Here is a 23,022-nt window from a genome sequence, read left to right as displayed (position 1 = left end):
TGTATCTGGTCATGTTGGTGCCTCATGTCTCCAGGGTTGATGTTTCAATCCTGATCATTCACATCTGTTTAGTTATTTATCTTCCAGTACTCTGATCTTTTCCTATCCTGCAGGTGGATTGGACTCACATAAATTCAAATCCATGTTATTTAATTTTAGATTTTCATTTATAATTTTTCAGTGGGGCGGCACGGTGGTGTAGTGGTTAGCGCTGTCGCCTCACAGCAAGAAGGTCCTGGGTTCGAGCCCCGGGGCTGGCGAGGGCCTTTCTGTGCGGAGTTTGCATGTTCTCCCCGTGTCCGCGTGGGTTTCCTCCGGGTGCTCCGGTTTCCCCCACAGTCCAAAGACATGCAGGTTAGGTTAACTGGTGGCTCTAAATTGACCGTAGGTGTGAATGTGAGTGTGAATGGTTGTCTGTGTCTATGTGTCAGCCCTGTGATGACCTGGCGACTTGTCCAGGGTGTACCCCGCCTTTCGCCCGTAGTCAGCTGGGATAGGCTCCAGCTTGCCTGCGACCCTGTAGAAGGATAAAGCGGCTAGAGACAATGAATGAATGAATGAATGAATGAATTTTTCAGTGCTAGAAATGACCTTGTCAGTTCTACCTCTCTTCCTTAAAAAGCAAACTGTAATGCGTATATCATTTCATTAGAAGGGGTGTAAGGTGGGAAATGCGAAAGGCCTAACAATGTGTTCCTTGCAGTTAAAATTTCCATCACAACCAGCAGAAGGCTTTAAAAATATCTCCAACACATTTACAGTTTCCAGCAAGGTTTCATCTTACCTGCCTCTGCAGATGCTTCTCTACTTCAATACTTTCTTCTTTCCTTTCTGGTGGCTCTCTGAGATCGTCATGTTAGAGTTAAAGGTGCGTCTAAGTCTTTCAAATATAATATAGGTGCATGTTGGAAATTCAGGACAGTTTCATATGAAGCATTTTTTAAATTTTATATTATGGTATGGTGAGACTTTGGGTTCACAATAAATGACCATATCTTATAGATATTATTTCTATTATTACAAATAATTGTTATTATTCGATCCACAGTCACTGGATATGAGCAATCACGTGCTCTGATTGGCTACTCTACTACTAGGCTATCAGCTCATATACCATGAGTAGAGAAAAACAAAATGGTGGAGCGTGTTGCTGAACCAACCGAGGACGAAATAAAAACTCTACTTGAAAACAAAACCCCCAAAAATACAAAAAAGCAACAAAATATGGAATAAAAGTATTTGATGGTAAGAATGTATCTTTTTTTATTTCTCAAGAATTATTATTAGAGTATTTTTCACAAATTGCTCCTGTCATTTTGCCGGTTTGTTTACAACCCCGATTCCAAAAAAGCTGGGACAAAGTACAAATTGTAAATAAAAACGGAATGCAATAATTTACAAATCTCAAAAACTGATATTGTATTCACAATAGAACATAGACAACATATCAAATGTTGAAAGTGAGACATTTTGAAATTTCATGCCAAATATTGGCTCATTTGAAATTTCATGACAGCAACACATCTCAAAAAAGTTGGGACAGGGGCAATAAGAGGCTGGAAAAGTTAAAGGTACAAAAAAGGAACAGCTGGAGGACCAAATTGCAACTCATTAGGTCAATTGGCAATAGGTCATTAACATGACTGGGTATAAAAAGAGCATCTTGGAGTGGCAGCGGCTCTCAGAAGTAAAGATGGGAAGAGGATCACCAATCCCCCTAATTCTGCGCCGACAAATAGTGGAGCAATATCAGAAAGGAGTTCAACAGTGTAAAATTGCAAAGAGTTTGAACTTATCATCATCTACAGTGCATAATATCATCAAAAGATTCAGAGAATCTGGAAGAATCTCTGTCTGTAAGGGTCAAGGCCGGAAAACCGTACCGGGTGCCCGTGATCTTCGGGCCCTTAGACGGCACTGCATCACATACAGGCATGCTTCTGTATTGGAAATCACAAAATGGGCTCAGGAATATTTCCAGAGAACATTATCTGTGAACACAATTCACCATGCCATCCGCCGTTGCCAGCTAAAACTCTATAGTTCAAAGAAGAAGCCGTATCTAAACATGATCCAGAAGCGCAGACGTCTTCTCTGGGCCAAGGCTCATTTAAAATGGACTGTTGCAAAGTGGAAAACTGTTCTGTGGTCAGATGAATCAAAATTTGAAGTTCTTTATGGAAATCAGGGACGCCATGTCATTCGGACTAAAGAGGAGAAGGATGACCCAAGTTGTTATCAGCGCTCAGTTCAGAAGCCTGCATCTCTGATGGTATGGGGTTGCATTAGTGCGTGTGGCATGGGCAGCTTACACATCTGGAAAGACACCATCAATGCTGAAGGGTATATCCAGGTTCTAGAGCAACATATGCTCCCATCCAGACGACGTCTCTTTCAGGGAAGACCTTGCATTTTCCAACATGACAATGCCAAACCACATACTGCATCAATTACAGCATCATGGCTGCATAGAAGAAGGGTCCAGGTACTGAACTGGCCAGCCTGCAGTCCAGATCTTTCACCCATAGAAAACATTTGGCGCATCATAAAACGGAAGATACGACAAAAAAGACCTAAGACAGTTGAGCAACTAGAATCCTACATTAGACAAGAATGGGTTAACATTCCTATCCCTAAACTTGAGCAACTTGTCTCCTCAGTCCCCAGACGTTTACAGACTGTTGTAAAGAGAAAAGGGGATGTCTCACAGTGGGAAACATGGCCTTGTCCCAACTTTTTTGAGATGTGTTGTTGTCATGAAATTTAAAATCACCTAATTTTTCTCTTTAAATGATACATTTTCTCAGTTTAAACATTTGATGTGTCATCTATGTTCTATTCTGAATAAAATATGGAATTTTGAAACTTCCACATCATTGCATTCTGTTTTTATTTACAATTTGTACTTTGTCCCAACTTTTTTGGAATCGGGGTTGTACATTCTAAGCATAAATGATTTTCTCGGACGTTTTGTATAAAGTTTTTATTTATTGAATTTGCAATAAATAAAAATAAAAATGCTCTGTCTCTCAAAATCCAGTGAATGTGGATAGAATAAAACAGTTATTCCACTCAATCTTGCCGTACATGGCTTATAGCCAACTTGGTGCTACGCGCCTCATTGACTATCAGCTCATGTACGACTCGATTTCGTGGGATTACTGTTAATTAGACCTTGATGTTAGACCTTGGGCTGAGATCGTGACCTGGAATTGGACCGAATATAGTTGGACAGCTTGCCATTTAAGAAAATGTCCAGCAAAAAAAAGCAACGAACCAACCAAACAAACAAAATTTATTATTATTATTATTATTATTATTATTACAAATGTATTCAATCAGCCAATATGTTTGATTGATGAAATTTGCTTCTTGCCTTAGTTTTAGACTGAAGCAAGGAACCAATGAGGTAACGTGGTGGTGATTATTTTTAAATAAACTGCAGCCACAAATTAATATCTTGAGGCTAGGAGTAAAGTTTCTTGAGATCTATTTCACTGCCACAAAGTGCATAAAAATCATGGCAACAATCATATTTGAAAATGACCAAGACAGCGAAATCAATTAAATTCTCCCATTGTGGTGAAAGGAGCCAGTATGGAGATGACTCATAATATTACACTCTCACAATACAGTATTACAATCTTGGAAGGAGTCATGAAAACAGACTGGAGTCACTGATATTATTAAGGCTTCAGCGAATTTCTAAAATTGAATTTTGTCTGTTGTTTCCACCAAATAATTAACTTGACACCAAGTATAACGTTCAAACCTCTTATGAAGTCAACGGCTCAAATGACACAATTTGTGGCCACAATTTTGGTATCATAATAATGAATAGTCATGAAATACTTCTTGAAATATTTTATTGTAGTTGTAATATATACTAATATTATATAGACATGAGTGTTTTACTGGGAAATACACCACTTGCATTTTTCACACAAGCTCCATCTGGGACATGGAGAGCCAAAACCATGACATAAATCTCTATATGTCACTCGTGAGGAAAACGATGAATTGTTTTGATAAATTTGGGAACTTTTTGTTTGTGAATGTCTCATCTCATCTCATTATCTGTAGCCGCTTTATCCTGTTCTACAGGGTCGCAGGCAAGCTGGAGCCTATCCCAGCTGACTACGGGCGAAAGGCGGGGTACACCCTGGACAAGTCGCCAGGTCATCACAGGGCTGACACATAGACACAGACAACCATTCACACTCACATTCACACCTACGGTCAATTTAGAGTCACCAGTTAACCTAACCTGCATGTCTTTGGACTGTGGGAGAAACCGGAGCACCCGGAGGAAACCCACGTGGACACGAGGAGAACATGCAAACTCTGCACAGAAAGGCCCTCGCCGGCCACGGGGCTCGAACCCGGACCTTCTTGCTGTGAGGCGACAGCGCTAACCACTACACCACCGTGCCGCCCGTTTGTGAATGTGTCAATATAATAAAAAGAAAATCACACGTTGGCTTGAAGACATGAAGTTTATCTTCCCGTGTTGAAAAACTCATATTTTTCATACAAACCACATCACGGATCTGAGTGACATATTTAAATAATATTGGCTGGATTTTTTTCATGGTATATCAGATATATTCTGTTCAGCTAGCATGATACTGAACAAGTCGAAGATGAGTAGCTGAACGGAATATATCTGATATGCCACGAAAAAAAGCCATTATTATTATTATTATTATTATACACTCTCTTAATATCAGCATTCTCAAAGGCCAATGCTAGCATACTTGCAACTCGGTGCTGTTAGCGCAGCAGTCCAGTTACCTTCCAGCCGGTGTAGCGTTCATCAATAGTGTTAGGAAATGCTAATAAAGTGGTCAAGCCAGTGCTATTGAGAGCAAGTAGCACAGGCTAATGACCAAGAAACTAAGATTTCTGTCTCCAGACTCTTCTTCCATGCCACTCACTCAGACTTAAGTATTCATTTCCCTGTGTAATTTACTTAGTTACTTTTAAAATCAACATTGACAGCGACACACAATGGAGCGACCTGGCAGCCAAAATTCTCTCAAAATCTTCTGTATTTAATGAAGCAAACCTGGCCGCCATGTATGATTATTTACAAATTGTCAAAGTCACTCGCTCATACGGAAGCTTTACATCTCTGGCGTGTGACGTCATGTTGTCTTGACAACCATGCAATATCGTAAACCATATTCAGTGCTCATTCTCCATTGGGTAGAGTGACGTAATACACGTAGGATAAGCGATATGCTAACAATATTCCATGCTATCAAACCAAATGAATGAAACCCACTAGAAGGGAATAGAACACGTTTTTATTCCATCGAAAAAGTGTCCTGTGTGTATAATAATTCCCGATATTTCACTCTGATGATGTCACTCCTAGTGTTTTCCTGCTGACGAGATGCGCATTGTCAAAATGGCAAACCGGTTCACAACTAAAATTCTTTTGATTAACTTGCGTATTTTTGTGGATGTGTCCGTATAATATAAAGAACATTACATGGTGGTGTGAAGATATGACGGTTATCTTCTCGTGTTGAAAATATTTTCACTCGTTTGGTTGAAAGATAAACTTCATATCTTCACACAACCGTGTATCCTCTGTCCTATGTGTATAACTTTTTGGTGATACGTGACTGAAAAATAAGCACCATAGCTTCAGAAACTAGATGGCTAATGCTGTATTGCTAACAATGACAGCAAACAAGAGACACTAAGATGTTTGTGGTTGATTTGGGGTAGTTAGGAAACTGGATAAATTACATTTTTTCCACTGAATTATTACTGAATAATAGTTTGGGAGAAATCTATGGTAATTATTGTCAGACTCTAAATGAATGATTTTTGTTTCTATTTTTTTCTTAAACCCCAGTTCAGCCTACTTCCTGGATACTACCAGTGCCTGATGGTGGGTGGAATGGGAATAATTAGCATACTTGAGGTTCTCCGTGTGTACCTCGGCTACGTTGGGAACCTGAAAGAGAAGGTAATCTGAGTGTGATTAAGGTAAAGTGTTTGTGTCTGTACTGTATATGTTCAGGATTCTTCCCTCCTCTCTTCTCCTGTAAGGTCCCGGAGCTAGCTGCTTTCTGGCTGATCTCTCTAGCCTTCCAGCTGCCCATCCTCCTCTTCTTTGTCACTGATGAAGGCTTGCTAATCCTCCCTCTGGAGCGAGTAGTACACTCTCTGTATCTGGCCTTCCTCCTGGGCGAGGTGTTATCTTCATTTGTGGCTCTGAGGGTCATGACACGGAAACTCGCACTGCAGTTCCACCTCAGGCAGTTCAGACCTGTTGACCCATCCTCTGTGTTCAGCTTCTCTTGTGGAAATAGGAGTGTGCTACCAATTCTCCCGATGGTCAGAGATGTCCAAGTTCAGTGATTAGACTGACAGTAGGAGCTGTGTTTCATTTGACGTTAACAATCTCACTCACTGGGCAGCATTTGAACTATCAAGGAACCTTGAAAGGCTTGAATTTGAGTCATTGTAAATTTTATGTTGGACTGTGACATTAGTTTATTCCAAAGATCTCAAGAAGGTTGGGTATGTTGGTTTAGTCAGAGTTTCTGATTCATCTCCAGAGTAACCCACAAATAAATTATAAAATAAGTTCCTGGTTTAAACACTGGGGGTCACTATCATGCAACCAGATCAGCTTTCCTTCTCTTTTTTGAGCTTTTCATAAACAGTACTGAAAGTAGTTCCATATTAAAGGGGAACTGAAGTCATTTTTAAACTTACTTTATTTCTTAATTAACGTGTTATTCAATTACGTTTTCGGTTTTAGTAACCTTACAGTATATCGTGACTCGTATTGGCAACTAATTGCAATTAAATATTATACTTATCGGCCTATTCGTTTTTAGCCGTGTTGAATTTACTTCGTTTGGTCCACGGCAGGCGTCGCTTATCCGCGCGATCTTCACAAGACTTGTGCGAGACTTTGAAACGTCAAGTGTCAGACAGGTGTCAGTGCCGCCATTTTGAAAACTGTTTTCCAAATTGCACAAAAACGAGTTTAAATCACGATTACTGCCTACTTTTTTCAAACTTTCCTGATCGCTATCAAAACAAACAAAACTTCCGGCTTGATTACATCAGCATTCGAAAGAGGCCGCGCGTGTCTTTTGACAACGTTGGCAGATGTCGGTCACTTTGATTCCGCTGTACGTTTTACTTCCGTCCTACGACGTCTCGCACAGGTCTCAGCGAATCTCGTTTACGCCCATTGCTTTGACATATGGACTACAGAGCGTATTTCAAACACTTATTTTATAATTTATTGCTGTAGCAGTGACAAAATAGTGATCAAAAATGCATTCCTATATTTAATAAAATGAGATAAATAGAATTTTGATAATAAAAAAACTTGCCTTCAGTTCTCCTTTAATGTTACAGAGATTCTGCACAACAAAAAAGTTGGAAAAAAAGTTGAAAAATGTGCTTATGTCGAGAGGTAACTGGATTGTAGCTTAAAGATATCAAACACAGGCCTGCGCGAAATAACCAAGACTCAACTGATAAAGCTATTTTACTATGAACAACAGTTAAGATACATCACACACATTTGTCGTATGGATAATGGGGAACTGCAGAAACAACTTCTGTTTGACACAAGGTCACCAAAATGGACTCGGTTTGAGAATTTGCTGGGATTAGATGCCCAGAAGATACGGTGTATAATGATGTCAAAATCAGGCTTTAAGCGACTGCTGGATAGAAGCACCCTAAGGAGTGGAGAACTTCACTCGGGGAAAATGATGATGGTGATGATGATGATGATGATCCTGGGAAGGAATGTAGTCATGACGGAATACACACAGAGAATGAAATCTGTTCTAAAACCTTCTTGAAACAGATACACTTTCCTGTTAACTTCATAAAAACAGGTCGAAAAATCAGTTTTTCTGGAAAAACTAAAATTATTGGCAAGGCAGTCTGCTCACTTAAACTCTAAAGCAATTAAATTAACCTCATCTTTACATATTGTGTATATATTATGAGTACAAATACCCTGTGGCTTGTGTCTCCATGTTTATTGCAACGTTTGGAGAAAAGTTTTGGCACCCTGCTCCCTGGCCATGTTACACTGTGTAATAAACATCATGACCACATGGTGGCACAATAAAACAGTTGCACCTCGAGCAAACATTGTTGCAAGAAAACCATCATGGGATGACTCATCACACTATTTCTCATGCGACACACACACACACACACACACACACTGCAGTAGGGAATACCACGAATATTTTGTGTTAATCAGGGTAAAACCTTTAGTAGCATATAACATGGTGTTCTTTTTCTTTTTGCTGGGCAACTTTGGAAAAAGGGCGGCACGGTGGTGTAGTGGTTAGCGCTGTCGCCTCACAGCAAGAAGGTCCGGGTTCGAGCCCCGGGGCCGGCGAGGGCCTTTCTGTGTGGAGTTTGCATGTTCTCCCCGTGTCCGCGTGGGTTTCCTCTGGGTGCTCCGGTTTCCCCCACAGTCCAAAGACATGCAGGTTAGGTTAACTGGTGACTCTAAATTGAGCATAGGTGTGAATGTGAGTGTGAATGGTTGTCTGTGTCTATGTGTCGGCCCTGTGATGACCTGCCGACTTGTCCAGGGTGTACCCCGCCTTTCGCCCGTAGTCGGCTGGGATAGGCGCAGCTTGCCTGCGACCCTGTAGAAGGATAAAACGGCTTGAGATAATGAGATGAGAACTTTGGAAAAAGAAATATTTGAAAAAATAAAGAGTCTGATCATAATTTTTCTACAAACTCCTTTTAGATTTGTATTAACTGTTATAACACTTAATACAGAGAAATAAAGTGTCCCTTGCTAATGACCGTGATAGTGTCTTTAAATTAAAATGGCAGTTTATACCACAGCGCTGCTGATTACTTAACTCTGATTTGTCAGAAAGCGTTGATTAATTTTCTATAACAGCAGCTCAAATTCACCAATTTTTATTAACGCACTTGTTCTATCTTCCATGTTATCATTTCCGGAGTAACAACTTACACAGGGACTTTAACGGCAGATGCTCCACATAAACAAGAAAAAAATATTTGTGCAATTTTTGATATATCATAGACATGTTGATTTATGAAGGAGTCTCCAGTGTCAGCGAGTGTCAGGTACGTTTTCCACCATGTGAAAGTCTTCATGACAGAGCACTTTTTGCATTTCGTAGTTTATTGGTAAGACGACAACCCGAGTTTTTGTCATATTAAGAGAGTGAAAAATTTGAGAGGATGTTGTGGGAATGGATATTTATAGCTGCTAAGTGATAACAGGGACTAATTTGCGTCATGGATGTTCCAAAACATTAAGCATACAGTGTCCTCCAGAATTATTGGCACCCTTGTAAAGATTAGTCAAAACGGATGGAAAAAAAATCCACCTTTTGGTGAAGTCGCTTCATCTCACACTGGAAAAAAAAGGAGAAAAATCCTACCTTTAATTGAAATAAGTTCATCCAAAAGGCAAAAAAAAAAAAAATCCCTCATTAAGAAATAATTATTTTCATCAAAATACATGTGCCACTATGATTGGCACCCCTGGAAATGATAGTGAACATAATATAACTGAAGCATGTTTCCTATTTAAATTGTACACGTTAGAATTGATTGGGGGGCGGCAGGGTGGTGTAGTGGTTAGCGCTGTCGCCTCACAGCAAGAAGGTCCTGGGTTCAAGCCCCGGGGCCGGCGAGGGCCTTTCTGTGCGGAGTTTGCATGTTCTCCCCGTGTCCGTGTGGGTTTCCTCCGGGTGCTCCGGTTTCCCCCACAGTCCAAAGACATGCAGGTTAGGTTAACTGGTGACTCTAAATTGAGCGTAGGTGTGAATGTGAGTGTGAATGGTTGTCTGTGTCTATGTGTCAGCCCTGTGATGACCTGGCGACTTGTCCAGGGTGTACCCCGCCTTTCGCCCGTAGTCAGCTGGGATAGGCTCCAGCTTGCCTGCGACCCTGTAGAACAGGATAAAGCAGCTAGAGATAATGAGATGAGATGAGAATTGATTGGAGTGTGTAGGAACTTTCAAGCTGAAATCCATGACTTCCTGATTAACTGGGGAACAAATATGAGGTGACACAGAAGCCAAATTCCCTCAACATCAACATGGGAAAGATAAGAGAACACACAAGCCAAATGAAGGAGAAGTGTGTTGACCTTCATCAGTCAGAGAATGGTTATGAAAAAAAAAAGCTACTCGTCTGAAAATCCCAAAAGTAAATAATCTTTACAAGGGCTGCCAATAATCACTGAGGACACTGTAATAAGTTTGAAAACAATAGTGTGTCATTCTTTAATAAATAAATAAATAAATAAAAAATCATAACCACTGGGCAAATTCTACACAAAATTCGAAGAGGAATAAAACACTTCATGACATGCCGTCATAAGAAAATGATCAACTGCTTCGCACCAGGCCATATCATTGATTATTCGCTCATCCAGCCAGCAAGCAATGAGTTTATCCCATCATGTGTTGTCCATCGTCCATCCGGTGTCATCTACATTTCATAAAAATCACTTCTTCTCTCTCAATTATTCACCGATTTTTATTCTTTTTGGCAGGAAGGTAGGTCTCCCTGGGGTGCATATATCCATCCATCCATCCATCCATTATCTGTAGCCACTTATCCTGTCCAGAGGGTTGCATGCAAGCTGGAGTCTATTCCAGCTGACTATGGGTGAGACAAGTCGCCAGGTCATCACAGGGCCGACACATAGACACAGACAACCATTCACACTCACATTCACACCTACGGTCAATTTAGAGTCACCAGTTAACCTAACCTGCATGTCTTTGGACTGTGGGGGAAACCGGAGCACCCGGAGGAAACCCACGCGGACACGGGGAGAACATGCAAACTCCGCACAGAAAGGCCCTTGCTGGCCACTGGGCTCAAACCTGGACCTTCTTGCCGTGAGGCAACAGTGCTAACCACTACACCACCGTGCCACCCTTGGGGTGCATATAGTCAAAGCCCTTCCTGCACCATACATGGCGCATTTGGCGCTGCCAGTCTCCATTTCGGAGCCCTCAGCCTCTCACTTATATTACATAGCTAGGGTTACAGTGGAGGGTTGGTCCTCTGGTAACTGCGAGAGTTTGACTCCCCACTCACATCTGTATTGCAGCGTGCCTTGCCAGATGGCAGTAGGCACCATTTTTATGATGGTCTTTGGTATGACCCGACTGTGAGTAGAACTCGCGATCTCCCAATCGAGAGGCGGACACGTTAACCACTAGTCCACTCGCCAGTTATATAGCTTCTACCCAAATTTGCCTAAATGCAATTAATAATGAAGTTATGGAGTAATTAATAAATTCCTAACAAGCAGTTTCCACACAAATCACTTCTCCCTCAATTCTTCACTGATTTTGATTCTTTCTGGCATGAAGGTAGGGGTACCTAGGGTGCATATAACGTCTACCCAGATTTGCTTAATTACAATTATTAATGAAGTTATGGACTAATTAAGCCTTAATGAGCAGTTCAACAAAAATCGCTTCTTCTCGGTCAATTCCTTGCTGTTTTGTATTCTTTCTGGCAAATAGGTCGGTATTCCTAGGGTGGATATCGCTTCTATATATAGCTTGTATATAGTGTATAACATTTATTGTGCAAGGTGGCCCACTTTAGATCGTTCCTTCTGGACTAGACGGTGCCGGAGTGAGCTACGCCATCATTGGTTAGCGCTGTTGCCTCACAGCAAGAAGGTCCGGGTTCGAGCCCTGTGGCCGGCGAGGGCCTTTCTGTGTGGAGTTTGCATGTTCTCCCCGTGTCCACGTGGGTTTCCTCCGGGTGCTCCGGTTTCCCCCACAGTCCAAAGACATGCAGGTTAGGTTAACTGGTGACTCTAAATTGACCGTAGGTGTGAATGTGAGTGTGAATGGTTGTCTGTGTCTATGTGTCAGCCCTGTGATGACCTGGCGACTTGTCCAGGGTGTACCCCGCCTTTCGCCCGTAGTCAGCTGGGATAGGCTCCAGCTTGCCTGTGACCCTGTAGAACAGGATAAAGCGGCTACAGATAATGAGATGAGATGAGATGAGAATACAGTGTAACAGATGCTGCTGCAGTTACTGGGTGCGTTCAAAATGAGGAAAATGCCATCTCAGGAGGATGACAGCGAGGTATCAAGGACCATTCAGAATTGATCAAACTCTCATTTCCTGTCTTATAAGATGCCCCCAGTTGAAGGCATCATCAGTGTATCCTCAAAGCTGCTTATTACCCATTAGTCTGGGCAACAGCTCCCTGAAGCAACTGAATAAAATAACAAAAAATAAGAGACAAAACTTCACAGAAAATCAAATTCATATACAGATGTACATGTTTCGGGGCCTTCTTTTGCTTTGATTTTTGAAATGTTAAAGAGAAATAAACATCTTGTTAACTTATAACCCTGTAACTGTAATCAACTAAATTTGTTACCTCCATCAGCTTTGTTGGAGGAGGGTATGTTTTCACCTCCATTTGTTTGTTTGTTTGCTTGTTTGTTTGTTTTTTGTCAATATAAATAAAAAAAGTAGTGAACAGATTTTGATGAAATTTGGAGCAAAGGTGAGCCATGACCAAGGAACAACTGACTAGATTTTGATGCAAATCTGGATACGTATGTGGATCCGGGATGTTTTTGTTTGTTCCCAATGTAACTCAAAAATTCGTCAACGGATTTGGATGAAATTTGGTGGACAGCTTAGGTATTATCATACACTATATTGCCAAAAGTATTTGCTCACCCATCCAAATTATCGGAATCAGGTGTTCCAATCACTTCCATGGCCACAGGTGTATAAAATCAAGCACCTAGGCATGCAGACTGTTTTTACAGTTTGGAGCTGGCCCCTTCCTCTTCCAACATGACTGTGCACCAGTGCACAAAGCAAGGTCCATAAAGACATGGATGACAGAGTCTGGTGTGGATGAACTTGACTGGCACAGAGTCCTGACCTCAACCTGATAGAACACCTTTGGGATGAATTAGAGCGGAGACTGAGAGCCAGGCCTTCTCGTCCAACATCAGTGTGTGACCTCACAAATGCGCTTCTGGAAGAATGGTCAAAAATTCCCATAAACACACTCCTAAACCTTGTGGACAGCCTTCCCAGAAGAGTTGAAGCTGTTCTAGCTGCAAAGGGTGGACCGACGTCATACTGAACCCTATGGATTAGGAATGGGATGTCACTTAAGCTCATATGTGAGTCAAGGCAGGTGAGCGAATACTTTTGGCAATATAGTGTATGTTCAAGTGATTTGATTTGGATGTTGATAATACAGTATATGGCTTGGCGGAGGTATGCGCTCTACCGAGTGCTCTTCTACTTTGATATGTTTTGTGAGGCACCTGTTAGTCAACTAACTAATGTTAGCTAGCTTGCTTAAAACAAACAGCTTTAGTCCTGGTGTGCTGATGTGATATATTACCATAAATGTTATCTTAAAAGGTCATTCGAAATGAACGTTCTTATAAGATGCCTTCAGAAGAAAGTCACGCTGTCTATTAAGGCAGCGACCGCTTATTTCGAACACACCCATCATATACCGTACTGTATGAGTGACACTTTTGAGACAGCTGTAACTGCTGTTACGAACTCTGCCAGTGGTAACGATGATGATGATTATATCAAAGGTTTTGTTGTCTCCGACAATCATTTTTTCTCATCAGAGATTGGAGCTGAACTCTGGAACATTCCTGCTGCTGCTGCTGCTGTTCCAGATGTTCTGTCATTTTTCATTTGCATTAACCTGTTGAATCTGGAATTTTTCCCAGCCCTGGGAGAACTGAGGAATTTTACACAAGACATCAACAGAAACTGTGCGTTTCTTAAAAAAAGATAAAAGTCTGGAATGGTTATTGAATTGATGCGTTTAATTGTTTGGTTACAATCTCATCTCATCTCATTATCTCTAGCCGCTTTATCCTGTTCTACAGGGTCGCAGGCAAGCTGGAGCCTATCCCAGCTGACTACGGGCGAAAGGCGGGGTACACCCTGGACAAGTCGCCAGGTCATCACAGGGCTGACACATAGACACAGACAACCATTCACACTCACATTCACACCTACGGTCAATTTAGAGTCACCAGTTAACCTAACCTGCATGTCTTTGGACTGTGGGGGAAACCGGAGCACCCGGAGGAAACCCACGCGGACACGGGGAGAACATGCAAACTCCACACAGAAAGGCCCTCGCCGGCCCCGGGGCTCGAACCCAGGACCTTCTTGCTGTGAGGCGACAGCGCTAACCACTACACCACCGTGCCGCCCTGGTTACAATCTGCTTCTATTAAACAGTATAATGAATGACTGAATTATACAGTATAGCCAAAAAGTAACTAGAATAAAACTTTAAAGCAACTTTTACAGTATTGGCAATACACATGTACCGTAATAATAGTGAAGATGTAAAGATACAAAATCACATGCAAAACTATTTTGGCCGATATCAATTTACCAAGTCTTACACATGACACATCAAACTATATATAAAAGAAAAACAATTCATAAACAGGTTTATGTATTTCACATACCCATCCATTATCCGTAACTGCTTATCCTGTGCAGGGTCGCAGGCAAGCTGGAGCCTATCCCAGCTGACTACGGGTGAAAGGCGGGGTACACCCTGGACAAGTCGCCAGGTCATCACAGGGCTGACACATAGACACAGACAACCATTCACACTCACATTCACACCTACGGTCAATTTAGAGTCACCAGTTAACCTAACCTGCATGTCTTTGGACTGTGGGGGAAACCGGAGCACCCGGAGGAAACCCATGCAGACACGGGGAGAACATGCAAACTCCGCACAGAAAGGCCCCCTTCGACCACTGGGCTCGAACCCGGACCTTCTTGCTGTGAGGCAACAGTGCTAACCACTACACCACTGTGCTGCCTGCTGTATTTCAAATAGGTTATCTTTATTCTGCTTAATATCGAGGTATAATTTGATGAAGATAGCATTAATAGATCCTTTAAAAGGTCCCATATGGTGTGAATTTTCAGACTTATAAGTTGTATGCCATTTCAGACATGGTGTACATCATGAGGCTCCGATGATAAAAAAAAAAACGTCTGCTTCACACAGAGCCAATGTTAGTGACCATGTTAGCAACAGCTAATTTTTTTGAAAAACTTTTTATTTTTATTTTTTAATTTTAATTTTTTTTAAACAAAGGGAGTGTCACTTCTTTTTGCTTAATAGAAAAAAAAACATGATCATAAATCCATTCCTAGCTTCACAGCTTAGCAGTTAAAATTTATTTTGTATTTTTTTTAATTTGCTGTACGATTCTGAAAGTTAACTGCACTATAAACAGCAGATCTACCGCTTTCAAAAGACGGCCTTCTGAACCAATCGGACGCTTTGTTATACGATGATTACGCTAATGTGAGGAAATCTGGGGATCCAACAACAGGTTTGTATGTGTCATTAAGCTATCTGCGATTTAAAAAAACAAAAAACAAAAACCTATACCAGTCAAAAGTTTGTACACCCCTACTCATTCATAGGGTTTTCTGTATTTTGTATTGAAATAACATCTGGAACATATGTGGAATTATGTGGCAAACAAAAAAACATACAGTCCTGTGCAAAAGCCTTAGGCACATGTAAAGAAATGCTGTCGACCAAAAATGGCTTTAAAAATAATGAAATGAAATATTTCAGCATTAAAAAAATACTATAAACAGTAATCAGTAAGCCATAATAAATGAAACAAAGTCAGTATTTGGTGTAAGACGACCCTTTGCTTAAAAAAAAAATAGTCTCAGGTAGCCTGGCAACCCAGACTAAATGTGAATATTTAGTCTGGCCTCGATCCGTAGACATTTCCGAAGCGGGTGGGAGGAACAAACCGCTGTCTTTCAAACTGTCTCTGTGCGTATAGGCCAACGCTCTGACCAATCAGCGCAACAGTGACTGTGACGTAGTCAGAGCGACAGAAAGCAGTGGGGGAGACCTTGAAATAAATAATTTTTCAAAATGCGTATTAATTAATAAACAGGTTCTAGATATTAAGACGTTTGGAGATAATGACCACAAGTTTGGAGTCTGTACCACATACACATTTTTTTCCAAGTGTTTTTCAAGGGTTTGCTTAAACTGTTTTTGAGAGTTTTTATTTAGTGGTGTTTGGTGAAATAATTTCCCTTAAATTTAAAATAACGGGAAAATAAGAAACAATCAAAAAGTAATGTTTCAAAGCTGTTTATTAATTCTTCGAACTGCACAAACTAGCCCCATCCTTTTGGCTACGAGCGGAGCCAGCTGGTAGATCAGACTTTTGCCATAGCCGGTCGGCAAAACAGCGAAAACGTCCTTCTTGAAAAGGAATGAGCGGAGAGCCTCTTCCTGCTCATGTTTCAACGAAAACTCCAAGTCTAATTCTTCTAAAACTGATTCCAAAGCGGAGTCAAACGCGCGCTGTTCACTAGCCGTAGCCATCTTTCCTGTCGCGATTTCTCCAGCGTCGCGCAGCTTTGTCGTCACTCCTGCAAAAGCCTGCCCAAAGAATCCAAACAAAAACCCTGCGTTGTGATTGGTGGGCACGATTTGATGCCCGGGGTGTTTTTGTTTATATGGTGCGAGGCTAGACCCACTCGCTAGGCAAAAATATTTTTGGCCGCTAGGCGGTTGGGTCTAGTTTACTAGGCTAAGGCTCAGGTCCAGTGAGTGCAGTTTTATGCGGAAATGAGCTGTAGGTTTTACTGAGCATCTTCCAGAATCAGCCACAGTTCTTCTGGACACTTTGACTGTCACACTCGCTTCTTCATTTTGCACCAAAACCCAGGAGCCTTCATTATGTTTTCTTTTTTAATCTCAAAAGTGCTCTCTTATGGAAAATGCTGTTCAGATACAAACTTTTTTCTGCAACATTTAATTTTGTGCTGGAAAAAAAACTGAACGTTTGGAACTCTAAAATGTTTTTGTAACGTTTTGACTTGATAATGTAGAAGTCTCATCTCATCTCATTACCTCTAGCTTCTTTATCCTGTTCTACAGGGTCGCAGGCGAGCTGGAGCCTATCCCAGCTGACTACGGGCGAAAGGCGGGGTACACCCTGGACAAGTCGCCAGGTCATCACAGGGCTGACACATAGACACAGACAACCATTCACACTCACATTCACACCTACGGTCAATTTAGAGTCACCAGTTAACCTAACCTGCATGTCTTTGGACTGTGGGGGAAACCGGAGCACCCGGAGGAAACCCACGCGGACACCATGTAAACTCTGCACAGAAAGGCCCTCGCCGGCCACGGGGCTCGAACCCGGACCTTCTTGCTGTGAGGCAACAGCACTAACCACTACACCACTGTGCTGCCCAATGTAGAAGTCATAAAATAGGAATCTATAACAAAGTTTGTATGGAAAAAGAAATAGAGAACCAAGACTTTTGCACAGCACTATCCAGCATTTGCCTTGATGATGCTTTGTACATTATTGGCATTTTCTTAACCAGCTTCATGAGGTAGTCACCTGGAATGCTTTTCAATTGCCTCGTCGAAAGTTAATTAGTGGACGAGTTTCTTACCTTATGAATGCATTTGAAATCATCAAACAGGAAATAGTAAATAATAAAAATACTAAATAAATAAATAGCCCTACTCAACAACTGTAGTAATCCGTACAGTATTATGTCAAGAACCGAATGACTAAGTAAAGAGAAATGACATCCGTCATTATTTTAAGACATTTTAAGAAAAAGAGACTTTTAATGCATAAAAATAAAGAAATACCATTGAATTAGAAAGAATTACTTTTGACTTCTCTCTCTCTAAACCTGTATCACATCCCAGAAGCAAATCCAGTGTCTGGTTGTTTTGGGGTTAAAATGGTTTATAATCACAGCTGCAGGTGAAGTGGAACTGGAAAATTTGTCTACAAAGTCAGCATCAGTGACAAAATTTCCATTTTCCTAGCAAAGCACTAACACTGCAGCTAAAGCTCATGGGGATAATTCTATAATTTACAGCCATATAGGTACAGAAACCTGACTGCCATTTGTATAGCAGTCCCTTTTTTGCTCCGTCTTTATTGCTTTATCATTGTGTGTGTGTGTGTGTGTGTGTGTGTGTGTGTGTGTGTGTGTGTGTGTGTGTGTGTGTGTGTGAAAGAGAGAGAGAGAGAGAGAGAGAGAGAGAGAGAGAGAGAGAGAGAAAGAAAATGAATATATCTCCCTAATTACAATATTACAGCTGTACCAGCCTCCAGTTATGGCTCCTTTAAAGTGCTTTAATGAGCACTCTGCGACTCTGTTGGAGCTGTTGAACCACCTGAAACAATCCACCCATGAGCTCGTTGCGTTCTCTGGAACTGCTTTCGGGAACAATAGGGTTGACAGATATTTTATTTTCACATAATAAAGAAGAAATAAAGTGAGATCCATATATAGCTGACGGGTGGTGAAGTAATAAAAGGTCTATTTTTACCTCTATACAATGTACCCCTTTTATAAATATACACAGTTCTGAATATCAGAGGAGTTTTGATCCATTTGGATGAAGTATACAGTGAATTACCTATAGTGTGAGGATGATAATAGTAACATCTACGACTGTCCATTCGGATTGCTCAGAAGATGTTGATGAATTTTCTAGAACGGCAGCTCTGAAAGTCTCATCTCATCTCATTCATCTCATTATCTGTAGCCGCTTAATCCTGTTCTACAGGGTCGCAGGCGAGCTGGAGCCTATCCCAGCTGACTACGGGTGAAAGGCGGGGTACACCCTGGACAAGTCGCCAGGTCATCACAGGGCCTCTCAAGAACATTTTGAACATTTATTTCACATTCATGAAAGGAGTCTCCAGTGTCAGCATGAATAGTTTCCGGTTTCTTGGAACATGAAAAGCTGCATGTTGTTTTTTTTTTCGTGCACTTATTCAAGAGATATCTACTATAACATGAAATATAACAGGAAGTAACTTGTTTCAAGGACACCATTAACTGCAACTCTCAATGGATAAAAAAGTAAGATGTGATGTTACCTCATATTATCTGTAGCCGCTTTATCCTGTTCTACAGGGTCGCAGGCGAGCTGGAGCCTATCCCAGCTGACTACGGGCGAAAGGCGGGGTACACCCTGGACAAGTCGCCAGGTCATCACAGGTGATGTTACCTTTTTTTTAAATAAAAAAATATACTGTGTATATATATATATATATATATATATATATATATATATATATATATATATCTCATTGGCAAATTGCTGGAGTATAATTAAGTTATTCCACGAAATTGAGTCATACATAAGTTGTCTATAAGGCATGTACAACAAGATTGAGTGGAATAACTGTTTTATTCTATCCACATTCACTGGATTTTGAGAAACAGAGAATTTTTATTTTTTTATTTTTTTGCAAGTTCGATAAATAAACACTTTATACAAAACATCGGACAAAATCATTTCTGCTTAGAATGTAAACAAACTGGTGAAATGACAGGAGCAATTTGCGAAAAATTCTATAATAATAATAATTCTTGAAAAATAAAAAAGATACGTCCTTACCATCAAATACTCATCTCATCTCATTATCTCTAGCCGCTTTATCCTTCTACAGGGTCGCAGGCAAGCTGGAGCCTATCCCAGCTGACTACGGGTGAAAGGCGGGGTACACCCTGGACAAGTCGCCAGGTCATCACAGGGCTGACACATAGACACAGACAACCATTCACACTCACATTCACACCTACGCTCAATTTAGAGTCACCAGTTAACCTAACCTGCATGTCTTTGGACTGTGGGGGAAACCGGAGCACCCGGAGGAAACCCACGCGGACACGGGGAGAACATGCAAACTCCGCACAGAAAGGCCCTCGCCGGCCCCGGGGCTCGAACCCAGGACCTTCTTGCTGTGAGGTGACAGCGCTAACCACTACACCACCGTGCCGCCACCATCAAATACTTTCATTATTTATTTATTTATTACCTTTTTTTGGTATTTTTGGGGGTTTTGCTTTCGAGTAGAGTTTTTATTTCATCCTTGGTTGTTTCAGCAAAATGCTCCACCATTTTGTTTTTCTCTACTCACGGTATATGAGCTGATAGCCTAGTAGTAGAGTAACCAATCAGAATGTGCGATTGCGCATATTCCGTGACTATGGATAGAATGATCATTGTTACTGAGAGATAATCAACTTTGAGATGGTAAAATTTTAGGGGCGTGTTTGATTATTTATCTATTTATCATGTCATGTTTTATTCTTTACTTTTGAACAACTTTTTCCGTTGTTAATATCTGAAACTGTGGGAAAAGTTGGACACTAGAAAAAAAAAGCATCAAAAGATTAAAAAGTATGTCTCGCAAGGGAATCATATCTATACGACTGCAGGCGTGCTACAGAAAGGAGCGAGAGTGTAATCATATTTCTCTCCCGGGTAAGTAACCATGAGACCTCGCCCTCTGTGGCCTCTCGTGGCTGCAGCTTAATGACTTTGCCCTCCATCATTCTGAAAGAGATAGAAGCTACAGAAAAGAGAGAGAGAGAGAGAGAGAGAGAGAGAGATGAAGCAGTGGGCTTGGGAATGGAAATGCACTCTTGAGATCAGGGCTCTTCAATGCCCAGACCTTGTATGCTTGAAGAGTGAGGTGAATTAATCCATTTTGGAGAGGGAGAAAAGAGATGAAATGGAACAGCACTGGCACACTAATACACTTGTGCTAGAATCGAGAATAAAGCCTTGCACTCCCTGATTACAGGATATTGTGTGTATTCCAGCATCGTGATTGAAAATGGCATTGCATGGCTCTCAAATTTCTTTCGAAAGTAACTGAAGCTGTAATGATGCTAAAGTTCAGACCTGGTCATGTAGAATGTCCATTCAGAAGTGGGCAAAGTACCCAACTTCATTACTTAAGTCAAAGTGCAGATCCCACTGGTCAAATGTTACTCTGATACAAGTGAAAGCTGTACAGTCAAATTTTTACTTAAGTTAAAATACTAAAGTACTTACTTTTAAAAATACTCAAGTGTTAAAAGTACATTTTCTGTCAACGCATCGTTGTATTATCACCACAATGCTTACAAAACCTAACGCCGTTACCAAAGACAGAAATGTGAATTCACAAAATGAACGCATGCTGTGCATCATGGTGGTTTAACGTTAAGCTAGCTAGTCAGTGAAGCTCCACCTGACATGCTAGCAAACTCTTTTCAAACTCGAAATCATGTTGGGTCGCTAACGCTACTAGAAAAGAAAGGTTTCTACATTCTGTTTATTTGGCAAGATTATGCTAAAACATATTTCTGAAAGCACTTCAGATAAGTTAACGTTATTCATGTTAGCGTAACTCCATTTTTACATGCTAACTAACAGTGTCCAGGTTAACTAGCTATGTGTTAACGTTAGCCGTGGACGAGGCTACGGCAAGTTGGTGGGCAAATCCATAGAAAGTCAATTGACGAACCAGACTGCATAGCTATTGCAACGTTATCGTTAGCTATAAAGTACAGACAACTTCATTACAAGCTTTCTCTTGGAATAAAATGTTTACATACCTCAATATACTTCCGCAGGTTGGATGGCGAGTTTTTGTAAGCTGTGATGTGGTCCGTTTTCAGCAAACAATGCAAACGTTTAAAACGAAATGAATCTTTATTCCTTTTTGAAAACTGAAACATGGGTTCATGGGCCATGAGTGCGTGCATTCTCCAGAAGAACCGCCTCCTTCCATTCTGCCATCAACTGATCGTGTTAAATAATACTGCTAAGAAATCACTGAACTTGATTTTATACAGTCTATGGACGTGACGTGACCCTAGTGATTACTGATCGGCTGTCTCAGCGTCACCTGTGAAAAAACCAATCACATTTTAGAAAAAAAAAACATCCACTTTCAAAGCTGCTTCATAGTAACGAGTAACGAGGACCTTGATAGAAATGTTGTGGAGTAAAAACTACAGTATTTGCCTTTCAAATGTAGTGAAGTTAACGTCAGAAGTTTCCAAAAAAATAATACTCAAGCAAAGTACAGATACTCAAAAAGTGTACTTAAGTACAGTACTCAAGTAAATGTACTTCGTTACTGTCCACCTCTGCTCATTTTCTGTATGTACAAGCATGATGCTATAACATTGAAGATTCACTGGAAAACATATCACGAAGGTAATATTTTATAAATACACTATTTCATACAGGTACTAGTCTGCGCCATTATTCTATGTTTACATTAAAACTGTGGAAGATACAGTACCTAATTGGAAGAAGGACTCAGAAGATCAGGATCAGTGATTAGGAGACGAAGGGAGCAAAATTGTCTGCGCTGTCTGAGTGGGAGTGATGATATACTACACACTATCACCTGTCAATCACAGCAACACTAGACAATCACGAGCATCTGTGAGCACGTGTATGTGGAAGAGGGCGGATAGCGCTTCCCTGGGAATGTGTAATGCTGTCCTGTGATGCAGCGTGAGCAGAAATTTGAAGTGATGTCATTGGTTGGATTGACATGTCATGGAGGAAGCCCTTATCACCCTTATCATCCGTATACCCCCCCCCCCCAGGTGGTAGCTGTTGTGAGATCCGGGACAGCTGCTTATTGGGTGGGGATTGGCAAATTAATAATTTGAGAGAAAATCGGGCTAAAAATGTGAATTGTGGCAAACAGCAAAAAAAAGATTCCATGATCAGCCATAACATTTTGACCGCTGACATCTCATCTCATCTCATTATCTCTAGCCGCTTCATCCTGTTCTACAGGGTCACAGGCAAGCTGGAGCCTATCCCAGCTGACTACGGGCGAAAGGCAGGGTACACCCTGGACAAGTTGCCAGGTCATCACAGGGCTGACACATAGACACAGACAACCATTCACACTCACATTCACACCTACGGTCAATTTAGAGTCACCAGTTAACCTAACCTGCATGTCTTTGGACTGTGGGGGAAACCGGAGCACCCGGAGGAAACCCACGCGGACACGGGGAGAACATGCAAACTCCGCACAGAAAGGCCCTCGCCGGCCCCGGGGCTCGAACCCGGACCTTCTTGCTGTGAGGCGACAGCGCTAACCACTACAC

At 41.2% G+C, this 23,022-nt stretch overlaps 1 protein-coding gene across 1 annotated transcript in view; it reads left to right on the top strand.

The window, feature by feature from the left end:
* Window positions 1-23,022, top strand: part of zgc:112294 (transmembrane protein 17A) — a 55,453-nt gene that overhangs the window by 2,108 nt on the left and 30,323 nt on the right. The window contains exons 2-4 of the mRNA XM_060907141.1: window positions 762-868; window positions 5,870-5,983; window positions 6,067-6,354. Coding sequence (XP_060763124.1) covers window positions 762-868; window positions 5,870-5,983; window positions 6,067-6,354 — 509 coding nt within the window. The remainder of the gene's footprint in view (window positions 1-761; window positions 869-5,869; window positions 5,984-6,066; window positions 6,355-23,022) is intronic.

Source organism: Neoarius graeffei, chromosome 24 (genome assembly GCF_027579695.1).
Source record: "Neoarius graeffei isolate fNeoGra1 chromosome 24, fNeoGra1.pri, whole genome shotgun sequence".
NCBI classification, from domain to species: Eukaryota; Metazoa; Chordata; class Actinopteri; order Siluriformes; family Ariidae; genus Neoarius; species Neoarius graeffei.
This window is presented reverse-complemented; position numbering and strand designations above follow the sequence as displayed.